Consider the following 21,624-nt stretch of genomic DNA (forward strand, 5'->3'; position numbering starts at 1 on the left):
CCACGTTGCGCGTAGGCCCAAGGCACCCCACCCCTCCATCCATGGAGGGGATGGGGGATGAGCCCGAGCACACAGTGGTCCCATGATCACACAACGGCCTGCTGGCCATTCAGAGAGTGGCACTGGCCATTTGGTTTTCACCTAAAGGTAAAGGTACCCCTGCCCGTACGGGCCAGTCTTGACAGACTCTGGGGTTGTGCGCCCATCTCACTCTATAGGCCGGGGGCCAGCGCTGTCCGGAGACACTTCCGGGTCACGTGGCCAGCGTGACAAAGCTGCATCTGGCGAGCCAGCGCAGCACACGGAACGCCGTTTACCTTCCCGCTGGTAAGCGGTCCCTATTTATCTACTTGCACCCGGGGGTGCTTTCGAACTGCTAGGTTGGCAGGCGCTGGGACCGAGCAGCAGGAGCGCACCCCGCCGCGGGGATTTGAACCGCCGACCTTTCGATCGGCAAGCCCTAGGCGCTGAGGCTTTTACCCACAGCGCCACCCGCGTCCCTGGTTTTCACCTACCTCTTAGCAATCGTCACAACTTTGTAAGCTTGGGCAGTTAGGCACTGGCTTAGTGAGTTGTGGGGGAGGGGAGGTGCAACCATCACCTGCCCCTCCAGGTACAAGAGTATTCCGGTAAAGAAATCCACAGGTCTGGATTTCGTCCAAAGTCCACTTGGGGGCCTGGGCCATGCCAGGACCCAGCGGGAACCCCAGGGTGAGCGCCAGTTGGTGGCCATCGATGCAGCTCCCTCTTTTGGTGGTTTACCCTTCTAGACTTCCTGAAAGGTGGGCAGGAGTCAGATATAGTTATTGCCAATGCTGAAGCCAATACCAGAGGGATGCGTGTGGCATTGTGGTTTGAACCACAGAGCCTAGGGCTTGCCGATCAGAAGGTCAGCGGTTCGAATCCCCACGACGGGGTGAGCTCCCGTTGCTCGGTCCCTGCTCCTGCCAACCTAGCAGTTTTAAAGCACGTCAAAGAGCAAGTAAATAAACAGGTACCACTCCAGTGAGAAGGTAAACGGTGTTTCCGTGCGCTGCTCTGGTTCGCCAGAAGTGGCTTTGTCTTGCTGGCCACATGACCCAGAAGCTGTACGCTGGTTCCCTCGGCCAGTAAAGCGAGATGAGCGCCGCAATCTCAGAGTCATCCACGACTGGACCTAATGGTCAGGGGTACCTTTACCTTTTTAAGCCAATACCACTCACATTTCTGTAATCAATAAAGTTTGGGCCTAAATTTTGCCCATTAATGTTTAAACTAAAATTCTGTGTCAATGTGTTTTTATTATCCTTAGGGGTGTGCCAGGGCCTTGGCGTGCAACAAATTCCACCAGTATTGTTCTCAGAAGTAAATCAAATGTCTTTTCCATGGGTACACTGAGTAGTCCCAAACCCTAAAGATAGTACAAAATAAAGATTAGGCAACTGTTACATTAAGCAAGTAGTAGTGTCTGCTGCTTTTTCCCACCTGGAAAAAAAAGTTAAGCTTTCTAGGCAAAACAGGTGTTTTCTATGTGAGCAAAAATTATGAATACATTTAACTGAATGTTTATAGCAATAGCATCTGATTCTATGTAAAAGCGCACCCTGGGTCTTTAATATTATAATTAGAATGCAAGACAGGTGGGTTATTTGTACTGGTTCGCATTTTTTTATTTAAAAAAATGACTCCAATACAAGAAAACCCATAAATAATTGGGGTCAGAGTCTTAGTGCTTTCATTTATCATCCTTTTATCAGAGCAAACTAAATATTAATGATAAAGAATCTTAACAGAAAGAGGTTTCACCCACAACGGAAAAGTTCGTGGAAAAACAGGGGTTTGTGGGGAGAGGGATGCAGACACCAAACTGATTATAAATAAAATGATATGAGTTTATTGAAGTGAATGCTAACAATCACCCAGAAAGAAGACATTTATTTCTTAATATCGGAGATGTATGATGATGTAAACCACTTCTATTCCTTACTCAGCCACAGTTATGATTTTGCTTTCTTTTATTGATTTGTTCATCTTGATATTTTGCAGTTGTATTTTTTTAAAATTAATAAATATTTTTTAAAAATGAAAAAAAGAGGGAGAGAGAAGCAAACTAGCAATTGGAGCTCTGTCATGCTTTTTTCTTGCTCAGTGGAATAAAACCCTCAGCTAAAATCTCCTATGAATCAGCGGAAAGTATACTGGATTTCCTATCAGAGAATGTTATATCTCACTGCAGCAAAAGCAAAGTTGCTTTAGGGCTTTACCTCTCAGCTTCAACCCCACATATGAAAAATGGAAAAATGAAAGTCCTCCAACACACAACTGATATGAAGGCCAATCAAATCAATATCATTAGAGACACATTAGTACATTACTGCTTGATACACGAGTATAAAAAATGGTGAAAGTCAACTAAGCTTTGTAATTTTTCATCTAAATATGTTGTTGATTTATTAATTAATACATCTTTTTCTAGCAAAACAGAATGATGAAGCAGGTTATTGCTGTTCTGCTTAAGGTAAAGCATTCTTTAAAATAAATATAATACAACTAAAGGTACCAGCTTGTTAGTTTAAAAGATTATGTAAAATTCACATGCACAGCTCGGTATGCACCAATCTGTCCATTTTCGTTCTCTCTGTTTCTAACTTTTCCTATCTTAAATTCTGTTCTCTATATTCCTGCAGCAACTTGCAAATTTTGTTGAAAAACTCGTGAAAAATTTTGTACATTGCTTTCACTAATACATGCATTTTTGTACACACTGTTTCAGCTTGAGAACTGCATCACAAAATTCATAAAAGCACAAATATAGAAAGATAGCTTGCTAGTTTTGAGAAGCGCAAATTAGATAGCTTCCCATTAAAATGCAAGCAAAATTGAATTTCTTCCCCATCTCTATACAACACCTCACAAAACCTTTGAACTTCTGGTTCAAAACTATCCTTTAGACTTTTGGCACACTGTGTGCTCCCCTTCAACACTCCTTTGCATATCCACTTATTTTCTGCAAACAGTAGAGATACCCCACTCCTGTTCTCTCCTACATACAGTGGTACCTCGGTCTACAAACTTAATCTGTTCCGGAAGTCCGTTCTTAAACCAAAAACCATTATTAAACTGAGGTGTGCTTTCCCTAATGAGGCCTCCCACCACTGGTGCCCTTCCACTGTTTTGATTCCGTTCTTAGACTGATGTTCACAAGCCGGGACACTACTTCCAGTTTTGCAGTTCGTAAACTGAAGAGTTCGTAAACAGGGCTGTTCTTAAACCAAGGTACCACTGTACTTAGATACCTCCACCACCACTTCCGACTAGGATGTATTCCTTATTGATAAGTGAGATTTAGAATTCCCATCTTCACTACCAAGTGATCCCAGGGCAGAAGTGCATATCCTCAATTTTGAAAAACGGGAAAAAAACAAAACCCATATCATATAACCACATTACTTTTAAAATGATTGTGGACTCTTTATCAGAAGAAGAATAGGGGGAGTATGACCCAGTTATTTTTACTTGATCTCTCAGTGGCTTCATCAAGGTATCCTTCTGAGCAGGATTAGCAGGGTGAGTATTGGAAGCTCTGTTTTACAGTGGCTCCAATCCTACCTATGGGGTTGGTTACAGAATATAACATTGGGTGATTATCTTTTGGCTCCCTAGCTGAGGGATGCTACAGGGTACCATCTTCTTCCCAGTGCTGTTTAACACCCACATGAAGCCATTGAGATCAGTTATTAGGAGATTTGTGTTGTCAATAATCTCCTCTACTTTTCTGCAACTGATAAGATTCAGTTGAGACCATGCAAACATTGCACCAATGCCTAGACCCGGTGGTGAGCTGGATGATGACCCATAAACTGACTTTGATTCCTGGCAATAGCAAGGAACTATGGGTGAATAGTTCCTGAATCCTGGATATTGGTCCACTGGATATTGGTTTTGTATGGGGTTGTATGCCCGCTGAAAGAGCAGGTTCATAATCTGGGGGTGCTTCAGCATCCATCTTTGTTGCTAGAGGCCCAGGTGACCTCAGTGGCTAGCAGTGCCTTTTTCAGCTCTGGTTGGTTCACCAGCTACAGTTCTTTTAGACAGAGATGACATGGCCACTGTACTCCATGCTATGGTAACTTGCAGTTTGGAATAATGCAATGTACTCTACATGAGGTTGCTTTTGAAGACAACTCAAAAATGTCAACTGTTCCAAAATGCAGCAGCCAGATCCCCCCCCATGTCCCCTGGACATAACACCTGGTTTAAACAGCTGCAACTGGTTGCCAGTTCATGTCACGTTAGTGCTCACAATAGTATTTAAGATCCTATGCAATACAGGCCCCAAATATCTGAACAACTAGAACCTCCTGTATTGATCCTCATGGGTGCTGAGATTGATAGCGGGGCCCTTTGGTAGTTCCTCTGCCCTGAGGTTTAGGGGGTGGCAGCCCAAGAGAGGGCATTTTCTGTGGCAGCCCGTAAGTTGTGAGACTCCCACCCCACAGAGATGTGTCTTGCATCTTCATTATACAGCTTCCAGCAAAAGCTGAAGACGCGCCTCTTTACCCTGGCTTTTGACACCTGAGGATGTATTAGGGACCCACTTTAATTTTGGTGATTGTAAGTTGTTTAAAACTGTTTTTACTATCATGTGTCAATGCTGTAAGCTGCCCTGGGACCTTAGGGTGATGGGCCAGTAACTAATAATAATAATTATAAGAGGCTTGGTGCTTTAATTCTGATTTCACCCAGTGATTTTTTTAGTTCTGACTTTCATTCACTACTGACAGCTGAAGTCCTTCTTCGTTCTTTTAAAGAGGCATTTCTTCAAAACTTGGTGGAGTCAGCGGTGTTCTAACAATAACCACAATGGGATCTTGTACAACACAACTCCTTCCTGGGTTCCTTGTACGATCTCATCAGAAACATCTTGTTAGGATGCACCTGTCAGTGATCTGCAAACCAGTAATAGAGATTCTGTGTATCTGGGGATGGGGAAAAGGATTTCTTTTTTAAAGATGAATCCTTTCTTCTAGTTAGAGAGATAGATTCGTAATAAGAAGACCAGGGAATAGCTGTTTGTTTTCATCTATAATCATCTCATTATAGGCAATTTTAATCACTTGCACTTAACAATCAGTTGCACTTAATAATGATCAGTCATTTGAAATGCTATTTTTATCAATTTCCCTTGATCAAATAAATAGAGACTTGCAGTTTTTTGGGGGGAGGAGGAGTCTATACACATGCACACACATGCTATCCAAACTTCATCTCCATATCTCTCCTATTTCTTCCCCACTGTCTTTCGTCAGTCTGTCACTAAAGGACTACAGAACAGAGATATGACAGCAAATCAGGGATAGTATATTCAATCACAATCAAAGTCTTTGGAAAAGGCACACCATAAGCCTTACAGAGAAAGCGATGGCCTAGAGCACAGTGTATTGTCAGAGGCCTGGAAGCACTTTAGAGCTGTGAAAGGTGTGGCAGGGGCAGCGGGGGGGGGGGGGGAATAAGTATCTGAACTGCTGTCTTGATGAGAACTCTGCCTGGCGCTGATTACCTTGGGAAGAAAAGATGCTTAAAACCAAAGTAAAGAGAAACAGTGCTTGCCACATGTGTTTCATTATGATGATGCTTTGGATGGAACACTACATTTTGATCAGGAGGCAGAACTAACAAAATCCTAGGTATCTGGAACTACCCTATGTGCAAAGATAGGATTTCACAGTTGCTGGACTCCAAAAACCAGTTTGGGCAGCTGAAGTTAGCATAAGCATAATCAATGTGCAGAGATTATTCTACGTCCTTCACCACTATTAAAACTTTGCTAAGCAAGGTGCTGAACATAAGAATGGCCTTTCTATTTGGACCAAGCCCAGCATTCTGGACTTATATTTACTGACAGATTATATAATAGAATTGTAGGGTTGAAAGGGATCACAAGGCTCCTCTAGCCCAACCTCCTGTGATGCCAGAATATTTTGCCCAACATGGGGCTCAAACCCATGAATGACAGAGCTACCCAAGCATATGATAGCTATATAATCCAGATCTGGAAGTGAATCTGATATTTGCAGCTTGGGCACATCACACCATTGTGAACTGACTTATTACCCTGCCACTGATCTGAATATGGGAACTTTGGATTCAAAGGGAGGCAGGTAAGAAGGTAATCTGTCCGTTTTAGGTTCCAAGTTTTACTTTAGAAATTCTGGTGGAAACTGGGAGCTATTGAAATGCCGAGCTCATTGCTTCAGGATAATTCTTATCAGTATTCTGTCCAAAGCAAATAAATTAAAGAACATTAGGGTTACATGGTTAAGCAGTCAAACAAAATATGGAAATTCCCATAATATGGTTGCATGCACATCTTTAGCTCTGCCTGCCTGTGTACATGGATTTCCACACAGACTTTAATTACAGTATTTCTCAAATAATATAACAGTGTGTGATATTTCTCCTTCTCCTTCAGCTTCAGACACACATGCACAGAATCCGAGAGTGCCATTCGCTATTATTTGTATGCCAAACAATCCCCACTGAAAAACAAAAAAGCACAAAGTAATCCATTTTCACCCAGCATGCTCTACAATAACAACAAACATTTGCAGCTCGTCTGCTTCCAAGTCACCTACCCCTTCCTAAATATTGCCAATGTATGTGCAATCAGCCAAATGAGCTCAGCAATTAAATGCTTCATTCCCTACTCAAGCTAAAAGCTGGTTCATAATGCAGTATACCTGCCACAGTTCCACCTTTTTTTTTAGCTACTGTGATTGCAGGAACAACTAAGGCTGCCAAGAAGTTGTGTGTGTGCATTCATGGAGAGCTCAGCTCATGCATTATGTTTGCCTTCCCCAACATGGTGCTCCCTCAAATGCTGATGGACTCCAACCCCCACCTGCACTAGCCAACATGGCCAATGGTCAAGGATGATGGGTTCAACATCTGGAGGGCTGAACATTGGAGAAAGCTTTCTTATGTTATGGTTTGGTATGGGAGAACTAAATGGATCCTCAGGTAATGTGTGAACTGTGGAAATGGAACAAGTATCCCAGAAATAGCAAGAGGTTTGTGGACAACATCACAAATTCAAGTGGTGCTGAGCAAATGTGATGTGAAGCAAATAATTGGAAGCTACTGAAATACCAAGCTCATTTCCTCTGAAGAATTCTTACCAATATTCAGTTCAAAGCAAACAAATTAAATGATGTTATTCAATTGTACAGCATGGGGGAAAGACATGAGGATGCAACTCTGGTCTTTGCATCTATTACTTTTCCAGTGATGTTCCTTAAAGTGCTATCCAAAAAGGTCAATTCCATAAGAAAAGGCAAATGCTTGAAAATCTAATAGCTGTAAAACAGCCATTTAAACAATCTGTTATTCCCTAAATATAAGAACATAAGAAGAAGCCTGCCTATTTAGTCCAGTATCCTGGCTCCCTCAGGAGCTAACTAGATGCATCCGGGAAGCCCATAAGAAGGGTCTGCCTCATTGTTCTTCCCTAACCACTAGTACTGCTTCTTATCCTGGAGGAATCATACAGCCATTGTGTCTAGTAACTCTATCCTCCATTAATATAAGTAACCTCCTGCTTTAGGGAATCTTAATTATCTAAACAGCCTCATTTCTGGAAATAAAGAAATATTATTACAAAACTGAATCTATATATTATGTACTAAGAAATCTAACTTCTGATGTTTTTCTTCTCTGATTCTTTCATATTACATTGTTTAAGACTGGGTTCCTTAATTCAACATTAATTCAGTGACACCTCTGTATATGATTGCACTGTACATCCCCCTTTAAAGTCATCTAAATTGGTGGTCATCACCACATCATCTGGAAGTGAATTCCACAGTTTAACTATGGTTCAATTCCTCCCAAAGGGAGGCTTCAGAAAGCTTAGAGGCAGATTAGTATAGAACCCCAGAGGTAACCAAGCAAATGTAATTTTATCTTCCAAGTCAGGCTTTGAAAGTGGCACTTTGGGAAACATAAGACCTTTTGAGACAGTTTCTGCTCAAGCCAAACACATTTATTTTCCATTAAGGCCCACAAACCCTTGCAATTGCTTTCCTGATCCCACTGGCCAAGGGGCCGAGCATATTTCACAAAAGGTTCAGTGTCACTGTCATGGATACTAACAGTAGTGCCAGAGGTATCAATGGGGCTGAAGACTTTACACAGGTCTACCAGTGTGAGTGAAAATGGAAAGGTAGCAACAAACAAGAATTACACTTGAGGGATTTGTAGCATAAGGCCCAAGTCTTCTGAAATAAATGAATCTTACTTTCAAGTAGATGTCTCTTTACCACAACTTATTCTACAATAATTCATGATCACAATTTTAGTGGCTTCTGACAGACAAGTATCTCTGCCATAGGGCATTTGATCAGATCTCCTACCTTTCCTACATAGAGGGGATCATTTCCCATGTATTCCTCCAGCACGAAGAACTGATTCCACACCCAGCTGCGTTTGGTTCGTGATCTCCCAGATTGGAAATAGGGCTTTGACCTGGATCTAGGGAGTTCTGTTTGACTCATCCCAGAAAGACAGAGGAAAAGCGCTATTATCTGCAAAAAATGGCAGAACTCCACCTTGCCAAACTTCATTTTTTCTTCTTCTCCCTGTGTGAGGAAAATAAAAAATAAAAAACCTTGACAAGAGAGAGTGGGCACAGTTCCAGTTGGCTTAGTAGCTGTAGCCTCCAGCAGGATGTCAGCTGGGAGTCCAGAGATAATAATTTGTGGAGTGTTCGATTAAAAAAGGTCTCCACTACTGAATAGCCTTCACAAGAGAAATGGTGTAAGAGGCACCTATAAAGGAAAAACAGAAAAGAACTGTTGTCAGAATTTTTTCTTGGTAAATTACATTTCTTTCAGCTTTCATTTGCTACCACTTGTACTTTACATTTTGCCCATCAAAGGGAAGTGAGATGCAATATTTTGGCATTCTGTGTGCTTTTTCCTTTGATTACTGTTATTGAGCAATGGCTAAGTGTATCTATGTTTGAGAAAGAGAAAGACTGAGAGTATTTCTTTTTACTAGCAGAGAGCCTGTCAGGGTTATGTCCTGAATTTAGGAATGGCCTCTACTGCCCTTTGGCAGTTCTAGTGAACACTTTGCAGGTGCAGTGAAGAAGGGCCTCTGAAGAGGCATGAACATGATATGGCAGGATATCTACAGTTTCTAAGATATCCTGGTCCAAAGCCATTTAGGGCTTTAATGGTCAAAACCAGCACCTGCAGTATGAGACTTGGAAGAAGGTAATTTTGGGTGGGTAGTTGACTCCTTGGCCTCCAATCCTCTGCCATCAGGAAAGAGTATTTCATCCCAGAGACATATACTTTCTATGCTGGACACATTGGTAGTGACACCCTCTCAACTATTTCTAAGCACATGCTGCTCCTGCAATGTTACAGTAATGTTATACCAATGTCACAGGCAGATGCTCTGCCACTAATATTTAGCATCAGGGTGCTAATCCTATTGTTTTACAACAAGAGCTGTAAACCTAAACATTATCACAAGGAAATCTATTTCAGCGAACTGCAGCTGACACCTGAGTAAACATATTTAAGATTTAAAATAAAGTATGTGGTTAGTTGCCATTGTGCTGTATTCTTAAAGAACACAGTACAATGTTGGACCTTGGTTGAAGTAACATACAAAGCACAGGGCAACCTTGAGACTGTCATTATATCTCAGCCTATATTACTACCCTAGACTGTTGATAAAATAAAATGGAGGTGGATTGGGGGTGATACATATAACACTGTGAACCACTGAGCGACAGGGTGGCATGAAAATATAATACAGAAATGAAGCACTTGCTTTTTCTTGGAATAGCTCCATCAACTTTAGTACCAATTAGTCAACCAACACATGCCTCCTTTGTGCAATGTTTGCGATGTGTCTGTAATATGCAAATAGTCTGTAATGCAATATGGTGGCTTCAGGTGGATGGAACATAGTAACCTAAGCAACCATTTGTCTTATAAAATGTGCCCCCTCTCTCTGCATATGCTTCTCAAACCTAACTCAAAGCAGGTATCGTATTCCTTTCAATGATCTCTTTATTTTCCTATTTTCCTTTTTCTTTTTATAGCATTGTTATGCTATATGGCAAGTTGAATGTTTAGAACTTCTCTCAAGTGGAATGATTATATTGTAGGGGTTTGTTTGTTTGCTTGTTTGTTTTTGGCAGGGGTAGCCAAAGTAATGCTCTCCAGATGCTGTTTAACTCCAATTCCCATCAGTCCCATCAAGCAACCGTCAGGGATAATGAGAACTGTAGTCCAACAATGTTAAGAGGGCAACAGGTTGTCTATCCCTGCCTTAAATAGTAAGTGCTAGTTGGCAGGCCAGACCAGGCCCAGAAAGTATCAAAAAGCAAAAGCCTAACCAGGGTGCTGTTGATTTAATTATAGCACGTTAGGATGTCTTAGGGGCAGGGACCAGTTCTGCTCCTCTAGCTGTGGAAGTCACACAGGAAGTTGGTGTAGCTGTTGATACTCCAGTGGCCCCAGCAACAAGTGACGCATTTGCATCCCAACAATGGAATTGCCCAGGGTGGCATTCACAATCTTTCAGTTCTTTCAGCTGTGATAGTCCTTTGCAATACTCTTCAAAAGGTACACAAGAACCATAACACAAATAAAAGCATTTCTGATTACATTTCTGAATCCATTTAATGCCTTTTTATAGTACTTCCTTGTAGCAGAAGGTCTCTGCTCAAGAGGCTGGTGTGATAAACCACAACCCAACTGTGTATGCTAACTAAGCAGTAGCAATTTATAAGTCTTCCTACTTAAAACATCAGTGCTTCATTCTGTAAGGCAGAGAGAGAGAGAATATATTAGGTTAATGATCCCAATAACCTTAAAATACCAGGTTGGGCAGGAAGAAATGCTGGGGGAAGATTTTGCTTCTACTGAATCACCAAAATATTAAACCGCCATCAGCCAATCAGTCAGCACAAATGTGTGAATGGTTATACATATACATATACCAGTTATGGAGATCAACATGAAAATGATATCAAAAGTTATATTACTGATATGATAACTGCAGCAATTGTTGGCGACTTGAAGCTGAGAAACAACTAACATCACAATCACCAAATGATGAGTCATGTTGGATCCCTCCCCCCGCCCCGGCCACCCCACTTCTAAACACCTCAGGCAATTATTCAGCAACAGAGAGGCAAGTTGGCAGTTGTTAAGCCTATCATGGATTGCCAATAGTCTGGCCTTTCACTTGCAGTGTCTATCTTTTAAACAGAATGATGAAATCAACCTGGAGTTTCTAATTAAACCACAGCTTTAAATAAGACTTCACAATTCAACACAAAAGAGATGTCACTTTGTTTCTTTCCAACTAAATTCATGGGTAAACACTGAGATGTCTTTAAAAAGTGCAAGAATGAGGGTGACTCAATTCAGATATCATAACAAACTATGGACTGTATTAATAAAGGTTATTAAGCTATGGTTAAGCGTCCAAGCATACAGGAAAATTGTGATTTTTGATTTACAGTTGCTTCTCTGCTTTTATGACTTCCAACTTTTGTTTCTATTTGCTCAGTGCTTCTGTTTCTATAAGGTACCTTGCCCAACAGCCACAACTATAGTTACAATTATAGTTTGTCAATTCAGGTACAATAACAAACCATAGTAAACACAATATACAAACCATGTTGTTGTTTTTATTATACTTATTTCCTGATGGGTCTCAAGATGCTTTTGCAAATCTATTTCAAATCATGTTTGGTTTGCTGGCTGATAGAAGCCATGGTTTGTCCAGACATCCTACCAAACTATGATTCAGTTTCCCTAACCTTGACATGGTTTAACGGCTGAACAGTGCCTGTTTCTGCATCCTTCCATTACCGTTCTAACCACACAGATCCAGCTTAGTTGTAGTAGCCATCTGATATTGATAAACTGTCAGCTTCCTTCAGAGAGGCAACAGATTGTTATTTAACAGGGATAAAAATACCAGCTCAATTTTCATAAGAAATGTCAGTAAAACATTTGCAATATGTTAGGGCCTCTTTTCAAAGCACTTTGAAATGTCTTGCTCCCAGGAAACATTTATACTCGAGGATTGCCGTAACCTTTATTGTGACAAAAAAAAAAAGCTGCTATCCTTTCCTCTAAACCTGAAGAAGAGCGTGAAAATTGCCATGTGGAGAGCCACTATTATCCAAAGGCACAGCCATAAGCAGCAAACAGTCAAGAGCTTACCCACAGCCACCAGTGTGGAGCTATCAGAAACAAAGGTCTGCTGAAGGAAATGGCAGTCTCGTGTCGTTGCTTCCCCTCCATGGCATGTGTTTTCCAGTTACATCATATCCTGACATAATTTTGCTAAGCATTAGCACCGCTTCACTTTATTGGCGGCGGCTGGCAGGGAACATGCAGTGTAAAGAAATCAGGCTCTGATGTAAATTGAACTATATATTGCAAAGGACATGGGGACAAAAATTGCAACGTTTTGGCTGGCAGCCCTGTGTTTATTATCATGGCTGCATAAACACTATATATTTAAACCACATATTGAAACCCCCAAAGAGTCCTAGAAACTCTAGTCAGTGTTAGAAACTCATATGCAATCTAATCACTAAATGACACCTTAAACTTGGGTTACGATCGCCACCATGAAATGTCTGAGTGCTGTTTTTGTTTGTTGTTTTGCAGTGGACTTTTTTGCTGCTGCTGCTGCTGCTGCTGTTATTATTTTCATTTCTACAGTGCTTTATGTTTTAAAGAACAAATCTCAAAGTGGTCTACAACACATGAAAACATCAAATAAAACAATCTGGAATAAAACAAATTCAAGTTTCAATGAAAATATTTCAGGTCCTTCTCTAAGTGACACTTTGTTTTCCCCAGTCGTCAACCTTGCATCTAGAGATCGCCACCTGATTGCAATTGGACCTGTGTCATTTGCAAAATGCATCTGGTGACTGGCTAATTTTGAGCACTGACTGTAGTTTAAGGGTGCTGGTTCCCAGGATCCGGGGTGGTGGATGGGGGGTCATGTGTTTTAGAGGTGCTTTAAATATATGGTGTGTACACATTACATATATACTATCACCGTGGCATAGTAAGAAACCTTGGAGACCTTTTCATGGTAACAGAGGTCATCAATAACTCCCCTTAGCACAATGCTAAATATCTAAAAGAAGAGCTATACAAAACCACCATAACCTTGAGCCAGATACAGTCTTGGGAAGGGGGCATCTATGCAGTTCTGGTGTCAGATCCACAGGGAGTGACTTTTTGGGGGGATACCTGAAGAAAATAAACAAGTGACTAACCCTGGCCTACAAAACACTGGCATCGTTTGCAGGAAGCCCTCATTATTTACCCATTTTCAAGTGGGTTGAGCAGGATGTTTCATTGTTCTAATTATTTTTGTTCAGTTAAGTGGCAACACATTTTTCCAACTGGATAGTTTACTTGCTTTCGTCTTAATGGCTGTTATTTTATCTGCACAAATTCTTTACTTTTATTTCTTTGCCTTTCCAGTCTGTTTAACACTGCGGTGTAGTAAACTTCTAAAAAAAAAAGGGGGGAAAGCAATATCGAGTTTATAATATTCTTCCATTCTTGCAGAACAGTCAATTATTTATTAAATATACTTTATCCCCTGTTTCATATAGAAGTATGTACTAAAGCTATAAACACACAAATACACATTACTGAGCTATATGTATGTGTCGGAATAGGCATCGTTTCAGGATCATTTACTGTACAAAGTCGTTAAATATCATCACAGCTTTCATATTACTGAAAGGCCTTTTAACTGCCAAGGCATACATTCAAGGCTTGTGTTTGTCAGCTTCAGCAACTAATATTACTACCACTGAAAGCAATAAAGAGACTGCACCTTCCTCCTACGATTTAGGTGTCATTTGTGTCATCTCTGCTTCAAGGAGTAAAGTACTAAGTGAAGGAGAAAGTGACTCAAAGATTTTGTTTTAAAATGCACTTGTCTCAACCTTGAATGTCTTCGGAATGCACAATTGATGAACGGGCAAAAAGAGCTGGAGGAAAAATTATTTGCAGTTGCAATTAGCGTATATGTTAAACATCTAATTATAACTGAAGATCAAACAGTTCAAAAGGGTTTTCTTTAAAAAAAACCACAAGTTCTATTAAAAACTCTATTTTTAACTCTAATTTGAAATATTTTCATTTTTTATCACTGCAGCCCATGTACTGTGAAAGAACTCATTTTAATTCAATAATCTCTATACAAAAACACAGAGAAGCATATTCTCTGGTTCTTGGTTTTATATTGAGATAGGATACTGTAATCATGTATATTTTACAGAAAGGGTTTTTTAAAAAAATATTAGTAATGAATGACTACTAAAAATCCACTCCAATATGTTTTAACACACATATTTAGTTCACTAGCCTATAAACTGTTGAGGTTGTTTTTTAATTAACAGTTCTTGCTACCTGCATGTAACCTTAAGTGTCCCATTGGGAAAGATATTGTATTCTAAAATATAGTGGCAAATAAAGTTTCACTTATTTTTTTTTGCACCTGATCTCAAGTACATTTGCTTGGAAATAAGCCTCACAGACTCTATGAAACCTATTTCCAAGTAAACTGATTTTTAAGGTTCCAACCGTAATATATGGAACACAATGCCCATATACCGTGACTGCAAACACAGTTACATGAAAGTCACAAAGACTTACTTCCAATAAACTGCCTTTAGCACTGAGCTGTACTTCACAGTGTGCATATATGAGCAGTCATTAGAAACAGTTAACTATAGCATGCGGCCACAGATTTAGACAGGATGCATAAGATTTTCCTCACCTCTAAAAATACTAATTATTATATTTGACTACAAATATGATCAGCACCATGATAGCAATAATTGCAATTCTAATCCAGTTATCTGAGATGTCATGAATGAGTGAGTTTAACAGTGTTTATTAACATGGGCAGTATTTATATAGCAATTAAACTTTTGGGAAGTGGCATGTTCTTTTCCTTCCCTTACCTGACCTTTAGGCACAAATCCATCCTTTCCATTTACATCCCAAAGCCCACTTCACCCCAACTCTCGATCTGCCATTTTGGGGGAAGACTGATCTTCTGCATGAGGCTTTGCCCAATCAGTATTTTTCTCCTCTATTCCTGACCTCCACGCGACACGACCACCAATGTATTCCTGTTATAACTTACAGACCCATAGAAAGGCAGCTTGCTCTAAGAACTTTCCATATCTTATCCATGTCATCCACAGGGCAAGAGTTCTCCATTGCAAGGTCATGTGCAGCCTTTTAATGCCCTCAATGCTTCTTTCACATCTATTTCCCATTTTCTTAATGGCTTTGGCTTCTCAGCATTATCGCACCGCCCAGTTGTTAACCCTGATTCTTGCTTTCCTTGGAAACAACCCCGATATGGAGCGCAGACAATGGCAACTGGAAAATTATACCCCATCTAGGTCAACAGTGCAAGATCTATCCCTTCATCTTCACACTACTCCTCAGTCTTTCAATCAAGTAACGCTCTGTGTGTTGTGATAATTCCACCATTGACTGCTACCCCCGGAGTCTGAACTACGACCCCTTGAATACTTGTGGAAGCAGCAGGTCTGCCCCATGATAGCTGATCGGCTATAGCTACAGCATTTACAATTTGTCATTCTGTTTCACAAACCCACAGGGAAAACCAAATTGCTTTTGGTACAACATCTAAGTCCGCCTCCTGTGGGCTTTCAAGCATAACTGCACACCCCTCTCCAACCTTAAAAGAGAAATGTTCAATTTTTCAGGCATGTTCAATGCACCTTTGCTTCATGGACCCTAAGAAGGTGTGGAGGGAGTGGAATCTAGGTAGTTACAGCATACACCACAATTATAACTAGATTGTGATCCATATTACAACTGCTGAGCCAGATGTTCTCAAAGACAGAAGCTGTCTTATTGGGAGAAGTATAGGAGGGTTCCCTTAAGAAGACAGTTCTCTGAAGCTAAAGGTGGCTTGATTATATGCATTCAGTTCCCTGTATTAACTATTAAACTTGGCTAAATAGTCACAAAGGAGTGAAAACATATATGGCATGCTTCCTGGTATCTACATCCAAGGAGCATGCACTGGTCCAAATATACGGTCCTGCTACAAGTCCCAGTTCTTCAAATTCACAAGAAAGGACTTGACAAGTTTGCAAAACAAAGAAAAGGCATACTTCTGGGTATGGCATGGTTTTCTGTAAGGACTATATACAAACAAAAAAAAGTGATCATGATTCTTTACACAACGCTCAAGAAACAGGACTAAAGTGTATGAAGTTTTTACAACTTTTTAAGATGTGTGTTTGAATTTTACAACATGAAGTTGAGTAACCCAACCCATTTTCCTGAGGTTTTCTCAAATGAGCCTATGATATTAAAATGAGCACATTATTCCAGTCAAATTCCCCTAATTCTCTTTCTTTCTTAAGATAAGTGGAGAGGGAAATCATTTCAAGGGTGAAAAAGAAAAAGCCATTCCATCATTTGGAGCACTTTATCCAATGATAGCCTCCTAAAGTGCTGCTTCCTCTGCCTGCCTCAACACACGCACACACAGGAAGTTTGAGCTCTTCTGTCATGCTTACATTTGTCTTCCATTGAGGACAAAATTTCAAGAATTCCCCCAAATGTCCATTTGGGGAAAGAGAGGATAGACTGTTTTTCTATGCTATTTCTATAGCTAAAGCAGAGGTTCAGGAATCAAATCCAGGACTCAACTCTGCCTTTGTTTTCATTTCCTTGTCAAGATTAAGACATCTCCATATACAGAAGGGATTACTTTGTAGCAGCTCCCTCCCTGCAAAGCCACTATGCTCCCAGAGGAGGCACTCCTGTATTGCTGCTTATAGCTCCACATTCACACCACCTATCTTTATGCACCCCTTCTCAGCAAGGCTCATCTGATGCCTTACTGTCAGGAGAAAGCAGAAGATAAGTCTGGCAAGAAAGCACACATGAACAAATGGTACCTCATCAGCTAAAGAAGACAGGTGAGAAGAAAATGTTACTGCAATATCTGGTTGTGAGATAGACAATGGACTCTTACTTCATCGTACGCTGTGCTAAGAGTTTCTCAACTCCAGATCACTCAAAAGTTGAAAATAAGCAATTTCCATTAACTACTTACATTTTTGAATACTTTGGGATAAAAAAAAAAAGGATGTTGACTCAGGATGAAATAAACATGGTTTTCTATAGGAATAGCAAATATGCCCAGCCCAGCGGCTGACTTTTCTAAAGGTTAAACACATGCATGCACCAAAGACCTAGGGTGCAGGTTTAAGGCATTGAAAACAAATCGTCAAAATGAGGACCATACTTCTTAGGCAAAAATGGCCATACTCTAGGATGTATTGCAGTTCTACAGATGCTCTGCAGTTACCCTCTTACACACAAGGAAAGCAGAGCACTGTGGTTCTATCAGCACAGGGAGACTTAAAGAGTGTCATTGTTAACACCACCACCCTGACCTATAAGCGGTACTTAATTAGTTATAATCTTTCACTTTTTAAAGGTACAATGTCCTCCAATTAACCCTGAAGACCTTAAATTTTTTTGCAGAAAGATGATCACTATTAAACACTGGATGGTGCTGTGTCCCTCGCCCCCTTATCTTAACCAGCTTAAGCCTTCCATGTGTACTTCTAGCAAAACCTGAAAACTTTTGGTATTCGCATAGGAATATCCTTACTGGTTCAGATCATCATTCATCCATCTCTAAGTCCTGCTTCTGTGTCTAATCTCAAGTATTTTCTGTTCATAGGAAACTTTGATCAGCTTATTTTAATTCCAAACAAAACATTGATCAATTAAGCTCCATTTCTGTCAGCTGATTTTATTTACTTATTTGAAATGTTGCTACTCTTTATGAACAGCACAGGCCATACACACTGTACTCCCTCAGGTACTCACACCTTGTGGTGCTTTAAAAGTTAGACTTGGGAGGTTTTGAACTGAAGACAAAGCTCATCTTCAGTCACAGATTTCAAAGGTAAATCATGACAGCACAGCAGGGAAATACTTTTAAAGAAACCCATAGTTATTTTTTTGCTAAAGACCCTGAGTACTGCCATGCCAGTTATTATCAATCGTTGCTGGTATTTATGTATCTGCAGCTTTACAATTTATATTCTGACTGCCAGAAAACAACCAGACCCCTCAATACCATTTCCTACCACTGACCCATCAGGATATCTGGCTACCTGACATATTAGCACTCACACAAAATCCCAGAATCCAAATGTCAAGAGAAAAGCTAGGTTGTTGTCTTTTGCAAAAGATGAACATATCTGACTTTCACTAAAAGGCATAAATGGAAAGGACACCTAAATTCATCTACCATCAAAATTAGCACAATATAGTCAGAGGGGTGCCTACAGTAGCCTATATATCATTACCAAGAGGGGTTTTGGTTGTAATTGGTGGTGGTGGGCTGCTTGTGTCATCCTAGCAAGGTATAATTATATCCAACAAAGCCTTAATATTTTTATTTTCCAAAAGAAAGAAGGGAGGGGGAGAGAAAGGACAATATGTCCTGTTAGATGAAACAATGAAGTGAAGAGTGTCATTTCAAGTCTGCTTTGACTCCAAGCACTTTCTATCAAACAGGGCTATTCTTCCCAACAACTGAAAAGGATTAAAGTATCAACGATTCCATTTGCGGAATAAAAAAAAGCTTCACCGAGCACAGTCTCCCCCCCCCTTTCCTTAAACCCATCCCTAACAAAAGTCATCCTGAAGGCAACAGGGACTCACCTGACATCACAAAAGGAAGACCTGAGCATTAGACAAAATGTCCATTTTACTTTATCGATCAGCAGGACGTTTGATCAGCTAGGCAAGGAGGGCAAAAAGCCAAATCTAATTTACAAAAAAAGGAAAAAAAGAATCGGGGGTACACGCACGCACATGCACACGATGGAGGTCAGCAGGAGCCAGTCACACACCGCAGAGGGAACCTCACTAAGTGCATGCTAATTAAAAACACGCTCTCACTTCCACCTTTGCAAAAACTGCGAAACAACCCGGCTTCCAAAGGCTGGAGACGGCAGAGGCGCGCGGAGATCTGCCTGCATCACTAGCCTTCCAGTCCACAGCATCAGTACCAGCAGCAGGCAGTAGGACAAGCGCAAGGTGGTAGCAGTTTAGCTCTCCAGCAAATTGCATGGGGCGACGGGGAGGGGGGATGGGAAGCTTTGCCCCCTCCCTTGCTTCCTTTTGCAAGAGTAGCTGGCTTCGTCCCAGCTGCCTACGTGATCTACCTCCTGAGCCATTCTCGAGCCGCTTTCTTTCTAAGGGTCCTTATGGAGAGTTTGTTCCCCGCGATCATATATTGCTATCTATGGCATCGACTGGTGGGAGGGCGAGGGGAAGAGGCAGCAGAAGTCCGCTCCGGGTGCCTTTTGCAAGCTCGGCGAAATCGAGCATTTCTCCCGGGGATGCCTCTTTGCCCAGGCAGCGTTTTTGCCGCCAGCGAGCGACGCGATCGGCGAGGCAAACTTCGGAACACGATCCCCTCGCCCGCCCGTCTAGCCGCAGAGCGACAGCTGACTTTGCCCCGGGACTCGGGAGAAAGGCTTGCGAAGGAGGAAAATGCGAAGAGGGAGGGGAAGGTGGGGGGAAATTAACCCGCCGCTTTCCCTGCAATTGCTCTGACGTTACAGCCTTACCTGCTTATTCCGCGCTGCTTCCTTCCCCGCGCGTCTCTCTCGCCTCGCAGCCGCCGAGCCAGAAGCCTTTAATCCAAGCGGGCCGGCGCCGGAGCGGCGAAGTCCTGGCCGCCTCTTCTCGACCATGTGCCCGGGCTCCGCTCGAGAACTTGCTTCGCCTAGGCGAGCGGCTTAGCTTCGGGCGGACGCCGACACAGGGGGTTCCCTCCCCGCCAATCGGAGCCTGCCGAGAGGCCGCGAGAGCCAATGAGCGGCGAGGGGGGTGCTCCTGCGGCGCCGGGCCCCGCCCCGCCCTGCCCAATCGGCGCCGTCCGCCCGAGCGCGGCGGTTCAGCGGGTAGGAGAGCCCCGTTTCCCCGGCCGATCGCGAGCGCTGAGCGCCTTGCCTTCGCCCGCTCGCTCGCTTGGAGAGAAGAGGCGGCCGCGCTTCCTGCGCCTCGACTGGCGATGGAGAGAGGAAAGAGATCCAAGGAGAGAGTCCCCAGGATGCGAGGGGCGGGCGGCTGCAGTGCAAGTCGACCCCGGGATCCGTTTTAGAGAGCCCATTCGGAAGGAAAGAGATCCAAGGAGACGGCTCTAGACCGGGAAGCAAGCTCCCGGGACTAGCCTTCTTTATTAGGCAGAGGGAGGCCTCAGGCGGCCCATTCGAGGTCTCGGGAAGAAGGCAGGGAAGTGCGCCTTCCTTAGTTTATTATCATGGCATCCTTGCATTTGTATTGCTGCTCCTTGGGATGAAAGGTGGTATATCAATTTAATTAATTAATAAAATACTTTCAGGGGCGGGAAAATGATTTGGCTAGCTTGGGGTACTATATGCATTTACTTTTTCAGGGGACAAAGGCCCGAGGGGCAGCTGTCCCCACCCTCAAAATCAAGTAAATAAATAAATAAATAATACTTAACTTAACTAAAAGCAGAACATTTTTCTGAGCACTTGGGGTCAATAGAAAGTAATTTAAAGCAACTGTTGTGGAGACATTTCATTCCAAATCTGCTAGACAGAGCCAGACAGAGGATGATGACATGTGAGTGTCCTTGCCCTGCCCCTCCACACATAAATCCTGGCTGTATCCATGGACAGAGGTGTGTGATGATGATGATGATATCAATATCCCACCATTCCTCCCAAGGATCTCACGTAATCTGGGAAACCGGGTTCGTGTCTCCGCTCCTCCACATGCAGCTGCTGGGTGACCTTGGGCCAGTCACACTTCTGTGAAGTCTCTCAGCCCCACTCACCTCACAGAGTGTTTGTTGTGGGGGAGGAAGGGAAAGGAGAATGTTAGCCGCTTTGAGACTCCTGAAGGGGAGTGAAAGGCGGGATATCAAATCCAAACTCTTCTTCTTCTTCTTCTTCTCATGGTTCTCCCTTGCCATATGGTATCCTCACAACAAACCTGTGAGGTAAGTAACTGGCCACAGGTCAAGCAGGGAGCTTCATAACCAAATGGGGAGGCCCATTGCGCTAACCGCCGCATGGCACTTACCCTGCCTTGGGCAGAAGAGCATTTCAAGCTGACCTTGAACACCCATCCTCCTCACCAAAAGACATGGTGAGCAAGGAAGCTAGGGCTAATTGCAGAGTTTGGTGTTGTGGGGCAAGTGCCCTCAACCCAGCCATGTACACAATAATGGCAACAGGGCCTGCTGTTCAGGCTCAGCTTCTGTTCCCATGCCTAGGAAGCCAGGCGAGTGTGTAGGGTTTTCACTTGTGGAAGTACATCAGCCGTAAGGCCTGAGTCTCCATACTGTGCTCAGACAGGGCTCCTGCCGTGTTCCATTTGCTTGTTCTCTCTCTAGGGTGTCCACACAGGCCTCATATCCACTCCCACAGCGCCCAAAGGGAAAGAGGAGATTTACCAGGAAGGAGAGCTTGTTCTGCGGGTAGCAGTAGTCAGGATTGGACCTGCGCCTCCC

General features: G+C 42.4%; 1 protein-coding gene across 4 annotated transcripts in view; it reads right to left on the bottom strand.

Annotated features, from left to right (window-relative positions):
* CDH7 (cadherin 7) overlaps positions 1-19,886 on the bottom strand; it is a 123,526-nt gene extending 103,640 nt beyond the window's left edge. The window contains exons 1-2 of one of the 4 annotated variants that reach the window (XM_082235197.1): positions 19,709-19,886; positions 8,391-8,615 (exon numbers count right to left, since the gene is read on the bottom strand). In XM_082235197.1, coding sequence (XP_082091323.1) covers positions 8,391-8,615; positions 19,709-19,834 — 351 coding nt within the window. In that variant the 5' untranslated portion in view covers positions 19,835-19,886. Of the gene's footprint in view, positions 1-8,390; positions 8,805-18,794; positions 18,887-19,040; positions 19,586-19,708 lie in introns of those variants that run through there. The other 3 variants (XM_082235198.1, XM_082235200.1, XM_082235199.1) reach the window with 3 other exon arrangements.
* Positions 19,887-21,624: the final 1,738 nt, after the last annotated feature.

Source organism: Podarcis vaucheri (assembly GCF_965113315.1).
Source record: "Podarcis vaucheri genome assembly, chromosome: 8".
Lineage (NCBI taxonomy): Eukaryota > Metazoa > Chordata > Lepidosauria > Squamata > Lacertidae > Podarcis > Podarcis vaucheri.